This window comes from Scyliorhinus canicula, chromosome 10, assembly GCF_902713615.1.
Source record: "Scyliorhinus canicula chromosome 10, sScyCan1.1, whole genome shotgun sequence".
Taxonomy (NCBI): Eukaryota; Metazoa; Chordata; class Chondrichthyes; order Carcharhiniformes; family Scyliorhinidae; genus Scyliorhinus; species Scyliorhinus canicula.
In genome coordinates, this window is record NC_052155.1 from 58,579,609 (window position 1) to 58,598,154 (window position 18,546).

Below are 18,546 nucleotides of genomic sequence, written 5' to 3' on the forward strand. Positions count from 1 at the left end.
GCACCTGGAGGAAACCCACGCGGACACAGGGAGAACGTGCAGACTCCGCACAGACAGTGACCCAGTGAGGAATCGAACCTGGGACCCTGGCGCTGTGAAGCCACAGTGCTACCGTGCTGCCCAGCTATTAGATCCTGCCCCCCCCCCCCCCCCAAATTAAATCCCGATTGGTCTTTCGGTAGCTCCTCTCAATTAGTGACATTGCTGGACAGTGGTTAGCACCGTTGCTTCACAGTGCCAGGGACCTGGGTTCGATTCCCGGATTGGGTCACTGTCTATGCGGAGTCTGCATGTTTTCCCTGTCTGCATGGGTTTCTTCCCACAGTCCAAACATGTGCAGGTTAGGCGGATTGGCCATGCTAAATTGGCCTTAGTGTCCAAAAGGGTTAGGTGGGGTTACTGGGATACGGGGATAGGGTGGAGATGTGGGCTTAATTAAGGTGGTCATTCCAAGGGCCGGTACAGACTCGATGGGCCGAATGGCCTCCTTCTGCACTGTAAATTCTGTGATTCTATGAACTAGATCATTAATCATAGAATCCCTAATGTGAAAGGATAAGGATGAAACTGTGTGTGTTTACTTTATTAGTGTAAAATGTTCCTTTTGTTGAATCATATTTAAGTAGTATACTTTAAAAATTGTGTCCACTCCATGTAGGTACTCCTATACAAAATGATCTTCAGGAGTTCTACTCTTTGATAGAGTTTGTGAATCCAGGAATCCTTGGGTCATCATCCACCTACAGAAAGATTTATGAAGAGCCTATCATCAGGTCTCAACAACCCTCTGCAACAATGGTATGAAATAATATTTGTTTTTAAAAGTGAATGTGTCCCAAAGAGATAATGCATTTTGGCAGGTCTAACATTGAGACAAAATATACCATAAATGGTAAAACTCTCAGGAATTTAGAAAGTCAGAGAGATCTGGGCGTGCAGGTCCACAGATCTTTGAAGGTGGCAGCACAAGTGGACAAGGTAGTCAAGAAAGCAGATGGAATGTTCGCCTTCATTGGACGGGGCACTGGAATATTGCGCACAATTCTTGTCGCCACACTAGCAGAAGGATGTGGAGGCTTTGGAGAGGCTGTAGAGGAGGTTTACCAGGACATTGCCTGGTCTGGAGGGTGTTAGCTACATGGAGAGGCTGAATAGATCGGACTGTTTTCATTAGAAAGATGGAAGTTAGGGGGTGACCTGATAGAGGCCTACAAGATTAAGAGGGGCATGGATAGAGTGGATGGGCAGGCACCTTTTCCCAGGGTGGAGGGGTCAGTCACCATGGGGACATGGGTTTAAGGTCATTGGGGCAATGCTTGGAGATGTGCGAGGCAGGTTTTTTACACAGAGGATGGTGAGTGCCTGGAGCGCGTTGCCAGGGGAGGTTGTGGAAGCAGATACATTAACGGCATTCAAAAGGCATCTTGACACAAACATGCATAGGATGGGAATAGAGGGATATGGCACAAGGAAGTGCTGAGGGTTTTGCAAAGGTTGGTATCATAACCGGTACAGGCTTGGAGGCCGGAGGGCCTGTTCCTGTGCTGTATTGTTCTTTGTCCTTATGTGCAAACTGCATTACATGAATCCCTCCCTTCCTCCTGAAGACACTGACTCATTAGATATTAACCTAGGGGATGGTTGTGTTCCAGTAGTTCTTTCAAATTGCCATTCTTTCAGCGAGATTTTGGAATGTGGAAGTCTGCAGACTGTTGAACCATGGGCAACATCACAGTTGACACAACTTCCGCCATTGTTGATCATCCACAGAGGCAACATTTCTAGTGAGTTACTAAATCGGAAGAGGGAATATTGGCTGTTTTCATTTGATCTTCCTCATCCAAAACCTATGAAGCCAATTCTGAGGTCAAAGTGAAAATGAAATGAAAATCGCTTATTGTCACAAGTAGGCTTCAAATGAAGTAACTGTGAAAAGCCCCTAGTCGCCACATTCCGGCGCCTGTCCAGGGAGGCTGGTACGGGAATTGAACCGTGCTGCTGGCCTGCCTTGGTCTGCTTTCAAAGCCAGTTCTTTAGCCCTGTGCTAAAAGTCTGTACAGCAGTGGGGTCTAACCTGGAGTCCCAGGCCAATATTACTCAGTGCTCTGTTGGAAGGTTTACTTACCCACTAAGCCATCAGGTGAACTTTTACTTTTCATGTTAAGCGGCAGTAAGACTAATTTTCCATTGGTCAGGAAAGAGGAAATACAAAGTGATTTCTTTAAAAATAGCATGAGCAGGTGTCATGCTTTCAATTTAAACAGTTAAATCTGTTTGTTTGTACTAAATTGGATTTCAAGTATCCAAATTGACCATTTAAAAATATCACAAAAAGGTTTTGTTTTCGTTGAAATTTTCAGCACCATGCAAGTTTAACCTATACTGCTATTCAAATTCTCAGTCAAAAATGCACATAGCTAGGCCTGAAAAGCTGGAGAATAAACAATGCAGTCTTGTTTGAAAACCCATCAATTCAGGAATTCTTTCGTCTCAGCTCAACATTTCAGCTTTTGCTCTTTTGCCATTTCTTTTTGTCTTTAGGATGAAAAGCAGTTGGGTGAAGAGAGGGCTACAGAGCTTTGCCGATTAACTGGGCTCTTCATACTTCGACGCACACAGGACATCATTAACAATTACCTCCCTCCAAAGACTGAATGGATTATCTTCTGCCGCCCAGCTGCACTGCAGCTTGAACTTTATCACAAACTGCTGGCATCCCATGCAGTGAAATCTTGCCTACAGGGAAGTCTGGAGAACAGTTCCCACTTAATATGCATAGGGTTACTGAAAAAACTCTGCAATCACCCTACACTCTTCTTTAATACAATAAAGGTACTTGTTTACAGTGCACGTGAGTGCTTAACTCCTAGCAGCCTGTAATAAGTGTGCGAGACTCATTTATTTGTTAGAAAATCATGTTGTGATGTATTTAGCTGCACCTAAAGAACTTGCTTGGTCAAGAACAGCTTTGAAATGCACTTAGTATTAACGACAACAAAAACTGCAAGCAAATTTGATCTAAAATTAGTAATCCTCGGGCGCTGCATTTTAAAGCTACAATGTCTCAGAAAATATATTTTATGATTTAAGTCGGATCATTTTGATACCATATTTATTAACTACACAAAAAAGCAAGGTGAAGCATCCATTTCCCCCCCCCCCCCCCCCCAGATTTAAGAGTACCCAATTATTTTTTCCAATTAAGGGAAATTTAGCGTTACCAATCCAACGACCCTGCATGTCTTTGGGTTGTGGGGGTGAGACCCATGCAGACACATGGAAATGAGCAAACTCCCAAACTGCACACGGGGAGTGACCCGGGGCTGGGATTGAGCCCAGGTCCTTGGCGCCGTGAGGCAGCAGTGCTTGCCACTGGGCCGCCCATCCCTGAAGCATCCGTGTTACTGTATTGAGGCATAAAAGCGAAACTAGGCATTAATAAAAGTACGTATATGAGAGAAAGGCACCCCAGGTGACTAGTTCAGAAGGACATTGGTGGGGATCTGGCAGCACATTGTTGACCCTTTTAGGAGACAAAAGTGGAGAGAGGAATAAAAGGTCAAATACTTGTATTAAATGTGTGTGCATATTAAAGAGGTATGTATTAGTGAGTAACTAGAAGTTAGAAGCAAAAGAGGTTAAAAGCAAATTCAGTTGCCCTGTGCTCACCAAAAGTTGTAATTGAAAGGAAATCTGTTTACATTTTTTATTTTATGCCTGTGGAGCTCAAGATCATGAACTGTGTATTTGACATTTTGCCCTGAGTTGCGAGTTTTGACTTAGTTACTGGAATAAGCTAGCATTACAGTGAAGGTCAGAGGCTTAAATAAAAAATACACAATTTCAGAGCAGTAGACATCCTCATAACCCTCTGAAATATATGCTGACCTAGACATATTGTTTATGTCTCCTTTCCCATTGGAGTTGTTCACTCCATAGCATTCTCTTTATATGTTCTCAAAGAAGCATTGTATAGGAAAGTGTACTTGTGGAGGACTCTTGCCGATAGAGGTTACATATTTTTAAGTAAACCCTTGCTATTAAGGTTTAATGTTTAGTCCATTGGACTACTCATGTGTTTTTCTTCCATGTCCTGTAGTTACTTTTGGAAGTCTGCTGGGACTTTGGTAGTATTTTGTTAAAGCAGTCCATAAATCATCACCATATAAAGACATCTGTCCTACCAAACACAATTACACAGGGGAGCTGCAGAGCCTTATGGCCTAAATAATGCATTGCATGAAGAACCTCAGCAATAAGTTACTTAAAGCTTTGGAAACTTAACTGGATATGTTTAATCAAAATGGCAGATCTCTGCAAAATACTTCCTCTTGTACATTTTCTTTTTAGACATAAATGTTGAGAATTATTGCGTTTTTTTTCCCACTTAAATCAGAATTAAAAGGTTTATTGTAATTTAAATTCAATAAGCAGAATAGATAAACCAAAATTCACAGTTCTGCTTTGTATATTTGTGACTTAGTTGTGAATGATGCAATGAAATTAATAACTTAGTGATCAGGAATAGCATGCAGTTCTGAATGAAGACGAGACTCTGTTTAAATTTTGTACTGAATTCCTCTTTAGTATATATTCAAGAAAAAAGGTTTGAGCATGATTCTCCGGAAACATTTCGAAGTGTTGGTAGCCAGCGGGAATTGCCGTGAACTTCCTGGCGCTCGACCCAGTGAGGCTAGAAATGCAATTCAACGTTAATTGGTCCTCTTAACGAGGCCTCATGGGCTTCTTGCCGCAAGTATTCACCAGCTGATTTTCTGGCACCGCGCTCGTCAGCTCCACGCTAACAAGGTTGAGCAGCACTTAAGCTGCACAGCCAACACCACCCAGCTCGTAACAATGGTGCCGAGGAGACCAGCCCCAAGGTTCAGGGATGCAGACCTGGGGAGGCTGCTGGATGCTGTAGAGGCCAGGAGGTATGTCCTGCTCCCCCGAGGGTCCCGGAGGGTGTGCGACAGGGCACCAGTGCTGCCTGGGACGAGGTGGCGATAGCTGTCAGCTCGGGGAGTGTGACCAGGAGGACTGGCCTCCAGTGCCAGAAAAAGGCCAACGACCTACACCGGGCAGCACAAGTGAGTAGAGACCAACCCCCCCCCCCCCCCCCCCCCCAAGGGAGCATCCATCCCCCAGGCGACTCCCAAACCTCCCTCCATCCCCCCATCACCACTGTGAGCCACGCGTGTGGCTAATGATGCCCTGCCTGTGTTTCTGCAGGAAAAGCTCTCCCACAATCGGCAGGAGGTTAACCCAGATTGGCGGTGAGGTGCCGGACTTAAGAATCCTCATCTTCTTCAAGGAGCGGGCCCTGGAGGTGACTGGTGCAGCCGAGGACAGATCGGTCACCCATGTGGAGGGTGGCAAGTGCCACAGAGGTGAGGAATCACCAGGCACCACCTGGAGGACCTGTCAAACGTGAATTGTTATTGTCTTACTGACTGACCTATCCCGCCCACTGACCACATGTCCATTCTCCCGCAGTTCCTCCAGCCGAAGGCGCCGGCCCATCCCGGTCGACACCCTCCCCTGACTTCAAGGAGATCACCTTGGAGAAGAGCGCCAAGGTGCAACTGTTATAGTTGCGGCACAGCTGTCATCCCCACCCTCCACCAGTGCAGATACACACACCTCGGTGGGACATGTTAGCGGACAGGCTTCTGGGGCACAATCTGGTGAGCACCACACTGCTGATGATGCAAATCAGGTGGAGGCAGGAACCCCCAGGCGAGACAGCATTCGGAGGTCTGCTGGATCCCAGGACCCAGCTGGGTCCCAGCCTGATGCTGAGCCTGTGGAACAGGATTACCCGGAGGCGATGGAGACGATAGGGTTCGGCCGGGACGCTCAGAGGGAGATGTCAGCGACACTCCAGCAGATCCATAGCCGATTGGAGAAATCCCAGAGACTACGGGTGCAGGAGATGGTGCCAGCAATGAGGTCACTGAGGCCAACACTGCTCGGATGGCGGCTGCAGTGGACAGTCTAGTGCACAATGTCGGCACCATTAGTGAAGGTGCCCAAGGCGTCGCGCAGTTGATGATGGCCATGGCTGACGGTCTCGGCAGGATGTCCGACTCACTGGGGGATGTCACCGAGTACCATGCTGACCTTGATGAGGTTTTGCGGGGTCAGTCCCGCTTTCAGATGAGCATTCTGAGGCACCGCAGAGCTTGTCCAGGTTTCAGGTGTGCATTGCTGACTCTGCAGAGCATGTCCCAGTCACTGAGTAGCATTGCCGAGGGCGTGACATGATGGCGCAGACCATGAGGAACCACCAGGGCTGGCATAGCCACATGATGCATGGGCAGCCAGGGCTCGAACCAACTGCCCCTCCATCCCAAGATGGACCTCAGAGCCCAATGGGCACCGACCGGGAGGAGGGGGCGCTGAGTGCTGATCCCATGGAGTGGCAGCGGCAGCCACTAGCTCCCCCGAGTTCCACCCCTCTGATGGAGCCACGTCTCGGAGTCAGCACATGGGAGAGGGTGGCACAGCTGTGCACGTGCCGTCGACAAGTGAGCCGTGGCCCTCTGGCCCCAGAGGACACCAGGGGCATAGGAGGCCGCAGGACGAGTTAGGCAGCCTCCACTGTTGCCTAGATACCTAGATGTGTGGTAGAGCTAGGAGGGCAAAGCACATTGAGGATCACTGAGAGCACAGGGGGCGGGGGAGGGGAGGGGGGCAACATCGTGAGTGGGGACCTGTACAGAACATTAAACACCATTGTGCACAACCAGCAGATGCCTCTGTCACTTTCTTCCGCAATGCATCACCTCGTGCATATGATGAGTGTGAGCGAGCACTCACTATACAGACAGGGGTCAGACTATGGCATAGATTGAGGAGTACCAGAGCTCAGCTCTCTGCGGGTTATCATCATCTCCCTGCCCATGAAAATGGCAGAGCTGACGGTACTGACACAGTCCCAGCACCCTGGAGTAATGTGAGACATACCTTGGGAGGGTGGGAAATGGGGGTGGCTTTGGGGGGTGTGTATGGTAGCAATGTCGGACCAGGCCACGTCCGAAGCGAATCGGGCGAGTATGTGGTCCACCCTGGCCCTCCGGGCTTGCCGGTGCCCCACCGCTGTCGCCTGTCTGCAGCCTCTGGCTGGGCCTCAGTTTCCTTCCCGGCCTTGTCCTCCAGCCCTTGCTGGTCCAGCCCCTCCTCATCATCCTTGTCATCCTCCTCCTCGGTGGCCAAATGTTCTTTATCATCAACCTCCAGCTCCTCACCACGCTGCTGTGCGAGGTTGTGGAGGGCACACCTGACCACCACAAAGCGGGCGACCCTCCAGACGGTGTATGGAGTGCACCACGGGAGTGGTCGAGGCATCGGAATCACATCTTGAGGAGTCTGATGCACCACTCAATCACACCCCGGTCCTCAGTGGGTACTCCCTTATCCCCTAAGAGACTGCCGCTCATCCTGAGGTGCTCCTCGAAGAGGACCGACTGCCCCAGGATGTAGCTGCCATGGACACTCCCTGGGAAACATGCACACACATGCACTATCTGCATGCAGTGGTCGCACACAAAATATATGTTCAGGGAGTGGAACCCTTTTCTGTTAACGTAGGGCACCCCCAGACGGCCTGGTGAGCACAGGGCATCTATTACCCCCTGGACCTGGGCCATCCTGGCATTGGCGGAGAAACCTGCTGCCCAGGCATGCTGCTGGGCTTGGTTCCTGTCAAAGACGATGTAGTCTCCCTCCCGGGCATACAGGGCATTTGTTATCTGTCGGATGCACCTCCTGGGTTGTGGCCTCTGAGATACAGCCTGCTTGAGCCATGGAATGATCCCGAGGTGTAAAAGTTCAGGGCTGCGGGGACCTTGATGTCCACCAGGAGCAGGTGTCCTCCTCCACATCGTGCCAAGTCCGTGAGGATATGGCACAGGTACCGCACCATCTCCTTGTTAAGGCGGAGCCTCTTGTGGCACGTGCTGACCGTCATCTGTTCAAATGACCATTGAAGCCTGTACACCCTGGACCATCGCCAGACTCCCTCTCTGGGACCCCCTCTGGCCTAATGGGCGGCCGGGTCCTCGGGTATGGGGCGGGGTCCAGCACATGGGCAGCTGCCTCGAGCATCTGCAGGCACGCTGCAGCTGCCGCCGTCTTCTCCGGCGTCTGGACGCATCGCATAGCACCAGCATCACTGGGGCAACTTCTGCGTCCAACATCCTTGCCATTGCGTTCAATATCTGTAAGGCATTGGGAAAGGGTATTAGACTGACGGAGGTGGCTCACAGCTGGGACCTTTCATTCCCCTACTGATCCTCCACCCCCCCCACACGGAATGCCCTGCCCACGCACCCCCCATTGGTCCTCAGACCCTGCACCCCGAATCTGCTCACAACGTCACCTGGATTGGGTGCTGGCCCCCTCCCTGTGGCACTCACCCACCCTCTGTGGACATGAACCCCGAAGCTGTGTCCCATTCCCTGGATGTCCGGATGCCGGCTGATGCGTGTGTGGTGTTGCCTCCCGCAGTGTTCAGGCACAGTGTCTGATTGGGATGCTCTGCAACGACCCCCACATGCTGTTTGTCATTTTTATAAATGACCTGGAGGAGGGCGTAGAAGGATGGGTGAGTAAATTTGCAGATGACACTAAAGTCGGTGGAGTTGTGGACAGTGCAGAAGGATGTTAAAAGTTACAGAGGGACATAGATAAGCTGCAGAGCTGGGCTGACAGGTGGCAAATGGAGTTTAATGCAGAAAAGTGTGAGGTGATTCATTTTGGAAGGAATAACAGAAAGGCAGAGTACTGGGCTAATGGTAAGATTCTTGGTAGTGTGGACGAGCAGAGAGATCTCGGTGTCCATGTCCATAGATCCCTGAAAGTTGTCACCCAGGTTGAGAGGGTTGTTAAGAAGGCGTACGGTGTGTTAGCTTTTATTGGTAGAGGAATTGAGTTTCGGAGCCATGAGGTCATGTTGCAGTTGCAGGATGTGGAAGCATTGGAAAGGGTACAGAGGAGATTTACAAGAATGTTGCCTGGTATGGAGGGAAGATCATATGACGAAAGGCTGAAGGACTTGAGGCTGTTTTCGTTAGAGAGAAGAAGGTTAAGAGGGGACTTAATTGAGGTATACAAGATAATCAGAGGATTAGATAGGGTGGACACCGAGAGCCTTTTTCCTCGGATGGTGATGTCCAGCACGAGGGGACATAGCTTTATTGCCCTGCCTGCAACAGTAGTGGACTCGCCAACACTAAACGCATTCAAATGGCCATTGGATAGGCATATGGACGATAAGGGAATCGTGTAGAGGGACTTTAGAAGGGTTTCACAGGACGGTGCAACATCGTGGGCCGAAGGGCCTGTACTGCGCTGTAATGTTCTATGTTCTATGCTTCATGGCCTGCCCACTCACGGGGATCCACTTGGAATATGTGCAGTGCTCACTGAACCACGATTGCCAATTCCCTATAAACTCTATAGCCTTCAGCTGCACGGCCAGAGCCTCAGCAGTCAGTGGTGGGTTATGGGTGGTCAGTGGGGCAGGCAGGCAGAGACAAGGGCTGCCCCCGGAATGGGTGCACACGATCCAGGTGTTGGCATGGTGGTGCCCCGAGCGGTTGCTTCTGGGTTGCCCCCTCAGTTTCTACCCCCCATCCAACCCATAGTGGCATCTTTCCAAATCAGCATGGTACGTGACTTGGATGGGAGAATGAACTTGCATGTGGAGGCATTCCCAAATACACCTATTGTTCTTGTTCTATGCAGTAGATGTTGGAGGTCTGTCAAAGGAACTCTGGCAAATTGCTGCAATGCCTCTTGTAGATGCCGACTGCTCCCACATTGCAGCGGTGGTGAAGAAACTGCAGAGGTAGTGAAGGGAGCGGATGTTTACGGTGGCGAATGGGGCTCTAATGAAACGGGCTGTTCCATTTTGAATCATGTTGAGCTTCCTGAGCATTATTAAAACTGCACTCATCTGAGAATGTGGAGAGTATCCCGTCACACTCTTGACTTGTGCCATGTGGAAAAGCTTTGGGCATTCAGGAGGTGAGTTACTCATTGCATAACATTCAGTCTCTGTCCTATCCTTAGTTGCCTTGAGAAGCTAATGGCAATTCAGTGGTTTATTGGGCCATTTCAGCGAATCACAAATAGGCATTTCCGGGGAAGGCTGGCAGATCTTCTTCCCTTGAAGACAGTGGATCAGATGGGGTTTTTATCTCAATCTGGTGGTTTCATGGCCACCATTACTGATGCTAGCTTTATATTGCATTGTATTTAGTTAACTGAATTTAAATTCCAGTCTACCATGGTGGGATTTAAGTTCCTGTTTCTGGATCATTAGTCCGGGCTTCTGGATTATTAATCTAGTCACATAACCACGATGCGACTATACCCATATGTGAGGCACAGCATATCTAACTCTTCTCTAATCTGAGTGATTTTTATTACAAAGGGATTGAAGTAAAACAGTAGAGAAGTCTCACTACGATTATACAGGGCTTGGTGAGGCCATAGTTAAGAGTACTGATCGTTTTGGTCTCCATGCCTAAGGAAAGACGTATTTGCCGTAAAAGGAATACAGTAGTGATTTACCAGACTGGTTACTGGGATAATAGGATTGCCATATGAGGAGAGATTGACGAAGGCTTAGTCTATATTCCTTGGCGCTTAGAAGAATACAGTAAGAAGCCTTACAACACCAGGTTAAAGCCCAACGGGTTTGTTTTGAATCACTAGCTTTCGGAGCGCAGCTCACCTGAGGAAGGAACTGTGCTTTGAAAGCTAGTGATTTGAAACAAACCTGTTGGACTTTAACCTGGTGTTGTAAGACTTCTTACTGTGCCCACCCCAGTCCAACGCCGGCATCTCCACATCTTAGAAGAATAAGATGTGACAGAACTGTAACATGTAAAATTCTTGAGGCTGTGACAGGGCAGATGCTGAGAAAATATTCCCCCTGGCTGGGAAATCTACAATATGTGGTCACAGTCTCAGAATTATTTCATGGAGGGTCATTGGCAAGGCCAGCATTTGTTGCTCATTCCTAATTGCCCATGAGAAGGTGGTGGTTAAGAGGTTACTGTATCATAGTATAAATTCAATGAGTAATTTTGTGCTTTGCATTTCAATGAATAGTTGGAAAATAATGTGTTGCGTATGTCTGAATTTCTGATGTGAACTTGCAGCAGGTGAGGTTCCACATTAGACCAAAGTCTGAAATTTATTCCTCTTGTATCGTTCTAACGGAAGGGGAAAATTACAATTTGGGATCAAATGAATGAAAACCAACTCAGTTTATAATTGCAAATCTGTCACAATGCGGTAATTTATTTCCGTCTCTTTGTTGCCTTAGGGAAAGGAGAAGCACTGCATAAAACGTGATTTTGACTCTCAGTTGGAAATTAGCCCATATGATGATCTGATTGGCATATTTCCGATAAACTATGAACCAGGTGCATTTACTGCAAAGGATTCGGGGAAGCTACAAGTGCTGATCGATCTTTTAGCTGGCATTCACATACACAATTCAGCTGAAAGGTAGAGTAAAAGCTTCTGTGTTTGAGTTGATGGTAGCTATGAAAACATTTGTGCAAACTTATTTCAAATTTTATCTCTCACTGGTCAGTCATGTGCGACCAGGGTGTGTGACTTCTTTTTAGAACCAGCTTATAGTCCTCTCTTTGTATCTGTTAAAATTCATTGTGTTGATAATATTTTATGAAATGCCACAAAATAAATTTAACTTGATGTACTGACAGCCCATTAATATAATGTAGAATTTTACAGCACAGATGTTAAACCATTTAACTCATGCATGTGCCAGGTTTCTGAAATAGTTTTCCTTTCAGTTCATTCTCTTGTCTTTTCTCCAATCCATTTCAATATATTTTTTATGGAAGGCGTTTTGGATTCTGTTTCCACCACATCTCTGTTTGAGCGTTCCATGTCACAACAGCTAATCATTCTCCAAAATTCATACTTCATTCTTTTGGTCACAATCTTAAATCTACACACTGTTTTATTTGAGGGTGGGGGGGAGGGGGTGTGTGTGGGAGGGTTGCTGACATGGGTGTGGTTGATGTGGCGCAGTTGGGAAGGGACGGATGGTGGTGGACATCCAACAGTGGGCCTTGAGGGTCATGTGACGTGGACGGGGGTTGGCCTAAAAAGGGATATGGCTGATTGCCCCCCCCCCCCGGACCAGGCTGGGCAAGTGGAACGCGAGGGGTTTAAATGGGCCGGTTCCACGGTCGCATGTGTTCACTCATCTGAGGAGTCTGAAGGCGGACGTGGCTTTTTTGCAGGCGACGTACCTGGATATGTGATGGTTAGTGGGATGCCGGTGGTTCTGGTAAATGTTTATGCCCTGAATTGCCATGACGTGGGTTTTATGAGGCGGGTGTTGGGGAAGATCCCAGACTTGGACTCGCATCGGTTGATTAATGGGAGGGAGATTTTAACACCGTCATAGATCCGAGCTTGGATCGATCGAGTTCCAAGTCGTCGAAGGGGGTGAACTTGTGGTGATTTGGAAGGCCGAGGGCGAAAGAGTTTTCATACTTCTCCCATGTGCACCTGCTGTACTCCCGGATTGATTTTTTAAATGTTGGACAAGATGTTGCTGGTGTGGTTGGCCGATTCGGAGTATTCGGCAATTCTGGTTTCCGACCCACGTGCTGCATTGTGTGGATTTGAGGATGGCTGGAGGCTGGGTGTCGGGTTGCTGGCGGATGACGAAGTGTGTGAGCGGGTCAGGACTGCTAGTCGGGACCACGTGAGGCTGAACAACACGGGGCAGGTTACGGTCGCCACGCTGTGGGAGGCACTCGACTATAGTCAGGGGGGAGTTCATAAAAATCCGGGCGCATAGGGAGAAAACTGAGTGGGAGGAGGGATCAAGCCTGGTGGTCAAGATTTTGAGGGTGGACAGGAGATATTTGGAGGTACCGGAGCAAGCGTTGTTGAAGTAGAGGCAGAGGTTCCAGATTGAATTTGGGCTTGTTTCTATGGGGAAGGTAGTGGCGCAACTGTGGTGGGGCAGTGTCTGAGTATGAGGTAAGGTGAGTCGAATGTTGGCCCATTAGTTGAGAAAGCAGCCGGGGAGGAGGGGATGTGGCGGTTCCTGATGGTTGCGACTTTCCCAAAGTGGGGGAGGGGCTGGATCAGAGACGAGGGGCCCCAACTGGGCTGAGGGAGGTGAGGGATTGTACAGGGACGATGCAGGCTTCGGGACTGGATGGGTTCCCACTGGAGTTTTATAAAAAGTTTGAGGTGGACCGGGGACCACTGTTGGTGAGGGCGTATAATGAAGCAAGAGAGAAGGGGGATATTCCCCCCCCCCCCCCCCACCCCCCCCCCCCCCTCCCCCGCATTGTCGCAGGCTTCCATCTCCCTGATTTTGAAGAGGACTGCAGCCACCTACGATGTCCACCTGCAAAGGACCATGGGAATTATGGCCAACCCAGGACTTAGATAGATACAGAGCCTATGTGTATCTGAAACGCAGGTAACCAGTCCTGATCAAAACCCCCGCTCGTTTGCATTTCAATGGCCCATTTTCCCAGGACAATAGAACTCCAATCAAGCAACAGGCACAGCAACAGACAGATCGGCGCCACTCCCTTTACTCAGAAAGCCCAACTGCCAAGATCAATGATCGCTAAGGACCCGCCCAGCCAACAAGGCACCTGCCCCTTTATTGGCCAACATCGAAGACCGTGATCAGAGCCCTGTCGAACTATTGGGTCCAAGGTTAAGGACGCCCCAAAGAGCGCAAAATCCCAGAGGGATAAAAGAGGACACAGTATTAGAACATAGACCATGGAGAAATACAGCACAGACAGGCCCTTCGGCCCACAATGTTGTGCCGAACTTTTGACCTAGTTTAATCATAGTGACCAAAATTCTATGATAATCTAAGGGCAATTTATCATGGCCAATCCACCCAACCTGCACATCTTTGGACTGTGGGAGGAAACCGGAGTACCCGGAGGAAACCCACGCACACACGGGGAGGATGTGCAGACTCCACACAGACAGTAACCCAAGCCGGAATCGAACCTGAGACCCTGGAGCTGTGAAGCAATTGTGCTATCCACAATGCTACCGTGCTGCCCTTGAGAACAAATTAATCTACACTCCATCATTCTACCGTAATCCATGTACCTATCCAATAGCCACTTGAAGGTCCCTAATGTTTCCGACTCAACTACTTCCATAGGCAGTGCATTCCATGCCCCCACAACTCTGGATAAAGAACCTACCTCTGACATCCCCCTGTACCTTCCACCATTTACCGTAAATTTATGTCCCCTTGTAATGGTTTGTTCCACCTGGGGAAAAAGTCTCTGACTGTCTATCTATTCCCCTGATCATCTTATAAACCTCTATCAAGTCGCCCCACATCCTTCTCCGTTCTAATGAGAAAAGGCCTAGCACCCTCAACCTTTCCTCGTAAGACCTACTCTCCATTCCAGGCAACATCCTGGTCAATCTCCTTTGCACCTTTTTCAAAGCTTCCACATCCTTCCTAAAATGAGGTGACCAGAACTGCACACAGTACTCCAAATGTGGCCTTACCAAAGTTTTGTACAGCTACATCATCACCTCACGGCTCTTAAACTCAATCCCTCTGTTAATGAACGCTAGCACACCATAAGCCTTCTTCACAGCTCTATCCACTTGAGTGGCAACTTTCAAAGATCTATGAACATAGACCCCCAAGATCTCTCTGCTCTACATTGCCAAGAACCCTACCGTTAACCCTGTATTCCGCATTCATATTTGTCCTTCCAAAATGGACAACCTCACACTTGTCAGGGTTAAACTCCATCTGCCACTTCTCAGCCCAGCTCTGCATCCTATCTATGTCTCTTTGCAGCCGAAAATAGCCCTCCTCACTATCCACAACTCCACCAAACTTCATATCATCTGCAAATTTACTGTCCCACCCTTCAACTCCCTCATCCAAGTCATTAATGAAAATCACAAATAGCAGCAGACCCAGAACTGATCCCTGCGGTACACCACTGGTAACTGGGCTCCAGGCTGAATATTTGCCATCCACCACCACTCTCTGACTTCTATTGGGTAGCCAGTTCGTTATCCAACTGGCCAAATTTACCACTATCCTATGCCTCCTTACTTTCTGCATAAGCCTACCATGGGGAACCTTATCAAATGCCTTACTAAAATCCATGTACACTACATCCACTGCTTTACCTTCATCCACATGCTTGGTCACCTCCTCAAAGAAGTCAATAAGACTTGTAAGGCAAGACCTACCCCTCACAAATCCGTGCTGACTATCCCTAATCAAGCAGTGTCTTTCCAGATGCTCAGAAATCCTGTCCCTCAGTACCCTTTCCATTACTTTGCCTACCACCGAAGTAGGACTAACTGACCTGTAATTCCCAGGGTTATCCTTATTCCCTTTTTTGAACAGCGGCACGACATTTGCCACTCTCCTGGTACCACCCCTGTTGACAGTGAGGACGAAAAGATCATTGCCAACGGCTCTGCAATTTCATTTCTTGCTTCCCATAGAATCCTTGGATATATCCCGTCAGGCCTGGGGGACTTGTCTATCCTCAAGTTTTTAAAAATGCCCAACACATCTTCCTTCCTAACCAGTATCTCCTCGAGCTTACCAGTGTGTTTCACACTGTCCTCTCCAACAATATGGCCCCTTTCGTTTGTAAATACTGAAGAAAAGTATTCGTTCAAGACCTCTCCTATCTCTTCAGACTCAATACACAATCTCCCGCTACTGTCCTTGATCGGACCTACCCTCGCTCTAGTCATTCTGATATTTCTCACATATGTGTAAAAGGCCTTGGGGTTTTCCTTGATCCTACCTGCCAAAGATTTTTCATGCCCTCTCTTAGCTCTCTTAATCTCTTTCTTCAGTTCCCTCCTGGCTATCTTGTATCCCTCCAGCACCCTGTCTGAACCTTGTTTCCTCAGCCTTACATAAGTCTCCTTCTTCCTCTTAACAAGACATTCAACCTCTCTTGTCAACCATGGTTCCCTCACTTGACCATCTCTTCCCTACCTGACAGGGACATACATATCAAGGACAATTAGTACCTGTTCCTTGAACAAGTTCCACATTTCACTTGTGTCCTTCCCTGACAGCCTATGTTCCCAACTTATGCAATTCAATTCCTGTCTGACAGCATTGTATTTACCCTTCCCCTAATTGTAAACCTTACCCTGTTGCACGCACCTATCCCTCTCCATTACTAAAGTGAAAGTCACAGAATCGTGGTCACTACCTCCGACATGCTCCCCCACTAACAAATCTATCACCTGCCCTGGTTCATTACCAAGTACCAAATCCAATATGGCCTCCCCTCTGGTCGGACAATCTACATACTGTTTTAGAAAAGCTTCCTGGACACACTGCACAAACACCACCCTATCCAAACTATTTGATCTAAAGAGTTTCCACTCAATGTTTGGGAAGTTGAAGTCACCCATGACTACTACCCTGTGACTTCTGCACCTTTCCAAAATCTGTTTTCCCAATCCGTTCCTCCACATCTCTGCTGCAATTGGGGGCCTATAGAAAACTTACAACAAGGTGACTGCTCCTTTCCTATTTCTGACTTCAACCCATACTACCTCAGTAGGCAGATCCTCCTCGAACTGCCTTTCTGCAGCTGTTATACTATCTCTGATTAAGAATGCCACCCCCTCACCTCTCTTACCATCCTCCCTAATCTTGTTGAAACATCTATAACCAAGGACCTCCAACAACCATTTCTGCCCCTCTTCTATTCAAGTTTCCGTGATGGCCACCATATTGTAGTCCCAAGTACCGATCCATGCCTTAAGTTCACCCACCTTATTCCTGATGCTTCTTGCGTTGAAGTATACACACTTCAACCCATCTCCTTGCCTGCAAGTACTCTCCTTTGTTACCTTCCCCACTGCGTCACTACATGCTTTGGCGTCCTGAATATCAGCTTCCTTAATTGCTGGACTACAAATCCGGTTCCCATTCCCCTGCCAAATTAGTTTAAACCCCCCCGAAGAGTACTAGAAAACCTCCCTCCCAGGATATTGGTGCCCCTCTGGTTCAGATGCAACCCGTCCTGCTTGTACAGGTCCCACCTTCCCCAGAATGCACTCCAATTATCCAAATACCTGAAGCCCTCCCTCCTACACCATTCCTGCAGCCACGTGTTCAACTGCACTCTCTCCCTATTCCTAGCCTCGCTATCACGTGGCACCGGCAACAAACCAGAGATGACAACTCTGTCTGTCCTGGCCTTTAACTTCCAGCCCAACTCCCTAAACTTGTTTATTACCTCCACACCCCTTTTCCTACCTACGTCATTGGTACCAATGTGCACCACGACTTCTGGCTGCTCACCCTCCCCCTTCAGGATCCTGAAGACACGATCCGAGACATCCCTGGCACCCGGGAGGCAACATACCTTCCGGGAGTCTCACTCGCGACCACAGAATCTCCTATCTATTCCCCTAACCATTGAATCTCCTATTACTATTGCTTTTCTATTCTCCCCCCTTCCCTTCTGAGCCCCAGAGCCAGACTCAGTGCCAGAGACCTGGCCGCTAGGGCCTTCCCCGGTAGGTCATCCCCCACCAACAGCATCCAAAATGGTATACTTGTTTTGAAGGGGAACGGCATCGAGGGATCCCTGCACTGTCTGCCCGTTTGTTTTCTTTCCCCTGACTGTAACCCAGCTACTCTTGTCCAGTACCTTGGGTGTGGCTACCTCCCTGTAACTCTTCTCGATAACCCCCTCTGCCTTCTGGATGATCTGAAGTTCATCCAGCTCCAGCTCCAGTTCCCTAACATGGTCTCCGAGGAGCTGGAGTTGGGTGCACTTCCCGCAGGTATAGTCAGCGGGAACACCGGTGGTATCCCTCACCACCCACATCCTACAGGAGGAGCATGAACTGCCCTAGCCTCCATCCCCTCTTACTTTACAGAATATAGCTGCCCTGTAGACCAACTGGATCGCCGCCCTCCGAATCTGCTCGCAGTCAACTGTACTCTCTGTAAACTCCTGGCTCCCTTCTCGCTCTTTGTGGAAATGAAATCAAGGGAGCACCTTGTTGCCTCCTCATCTAACTCCCTCAGTCACCAAACTCTCACTATAGCACTCAAATGCACCAAGTTCAGCACTCCAGTGCAAACAAAGTCTGCACTGCAGCTGGATCCTTACACTGCAGCTGAATCCTTACACTGCAGCTGGATCCTTGCACTGCAGCTGGATCCTTGCACTGCAGCTGGATCCTTGCACTGCAGCTGGATCCTTGCACTGCAGCTGGATCCTTACACTGCAGCTGGATCCTTACACTGCAGCTGGATCCTTACACTGCAGCTGGATCCTTACACTGCAGCTGGATCCTTACACTGCAGCTGGATCCTTGCACTGCAGTTGGATCCTTTATATGTTCTATCTCTTTTGGACCCGGCCTGTGCCAACCCAACTGTAGCAGGAACAGCCAGCCAAGTTGAAGACCAACGATCGCTACCTGATGGATGAGCCCAGCAGAGACCGAGCCACTTTCTTCGAACCA

The 18,546-nt window shown here is 48.7% G+C and overlaps 1 protein-coding gene across 3 annotated transcripts in view; it reads left to right on the plus strand.

The window, feature by feature from the left end:
- The window catches only part of rad54b (RAD54 homolog B), a 213,489-nt gene that overhangs the window by 149,582 nt on the left and 45,361 nt on the right, over positions 1-18,546 (plus strand). For all 3 annotated transcript variants that reach the window (XM_038809014.1, XM_038809015.1, XM_038809016.1), the window contains exons 8-10: positions 659-798; positions 2,542-2,832; positions 11,342-11,526. In XM_038809014.1, coding sequence (XP_038664942.1) covers positions 659-798; positions 2,542-2,832; positions 11,342-11,526 — 616 coding nt within the window. The remainder of the gene's footprint in view (positions 1-658; positions 799-2,541; positions 2,833-11,341; positions 11,527-18,546) is intronic.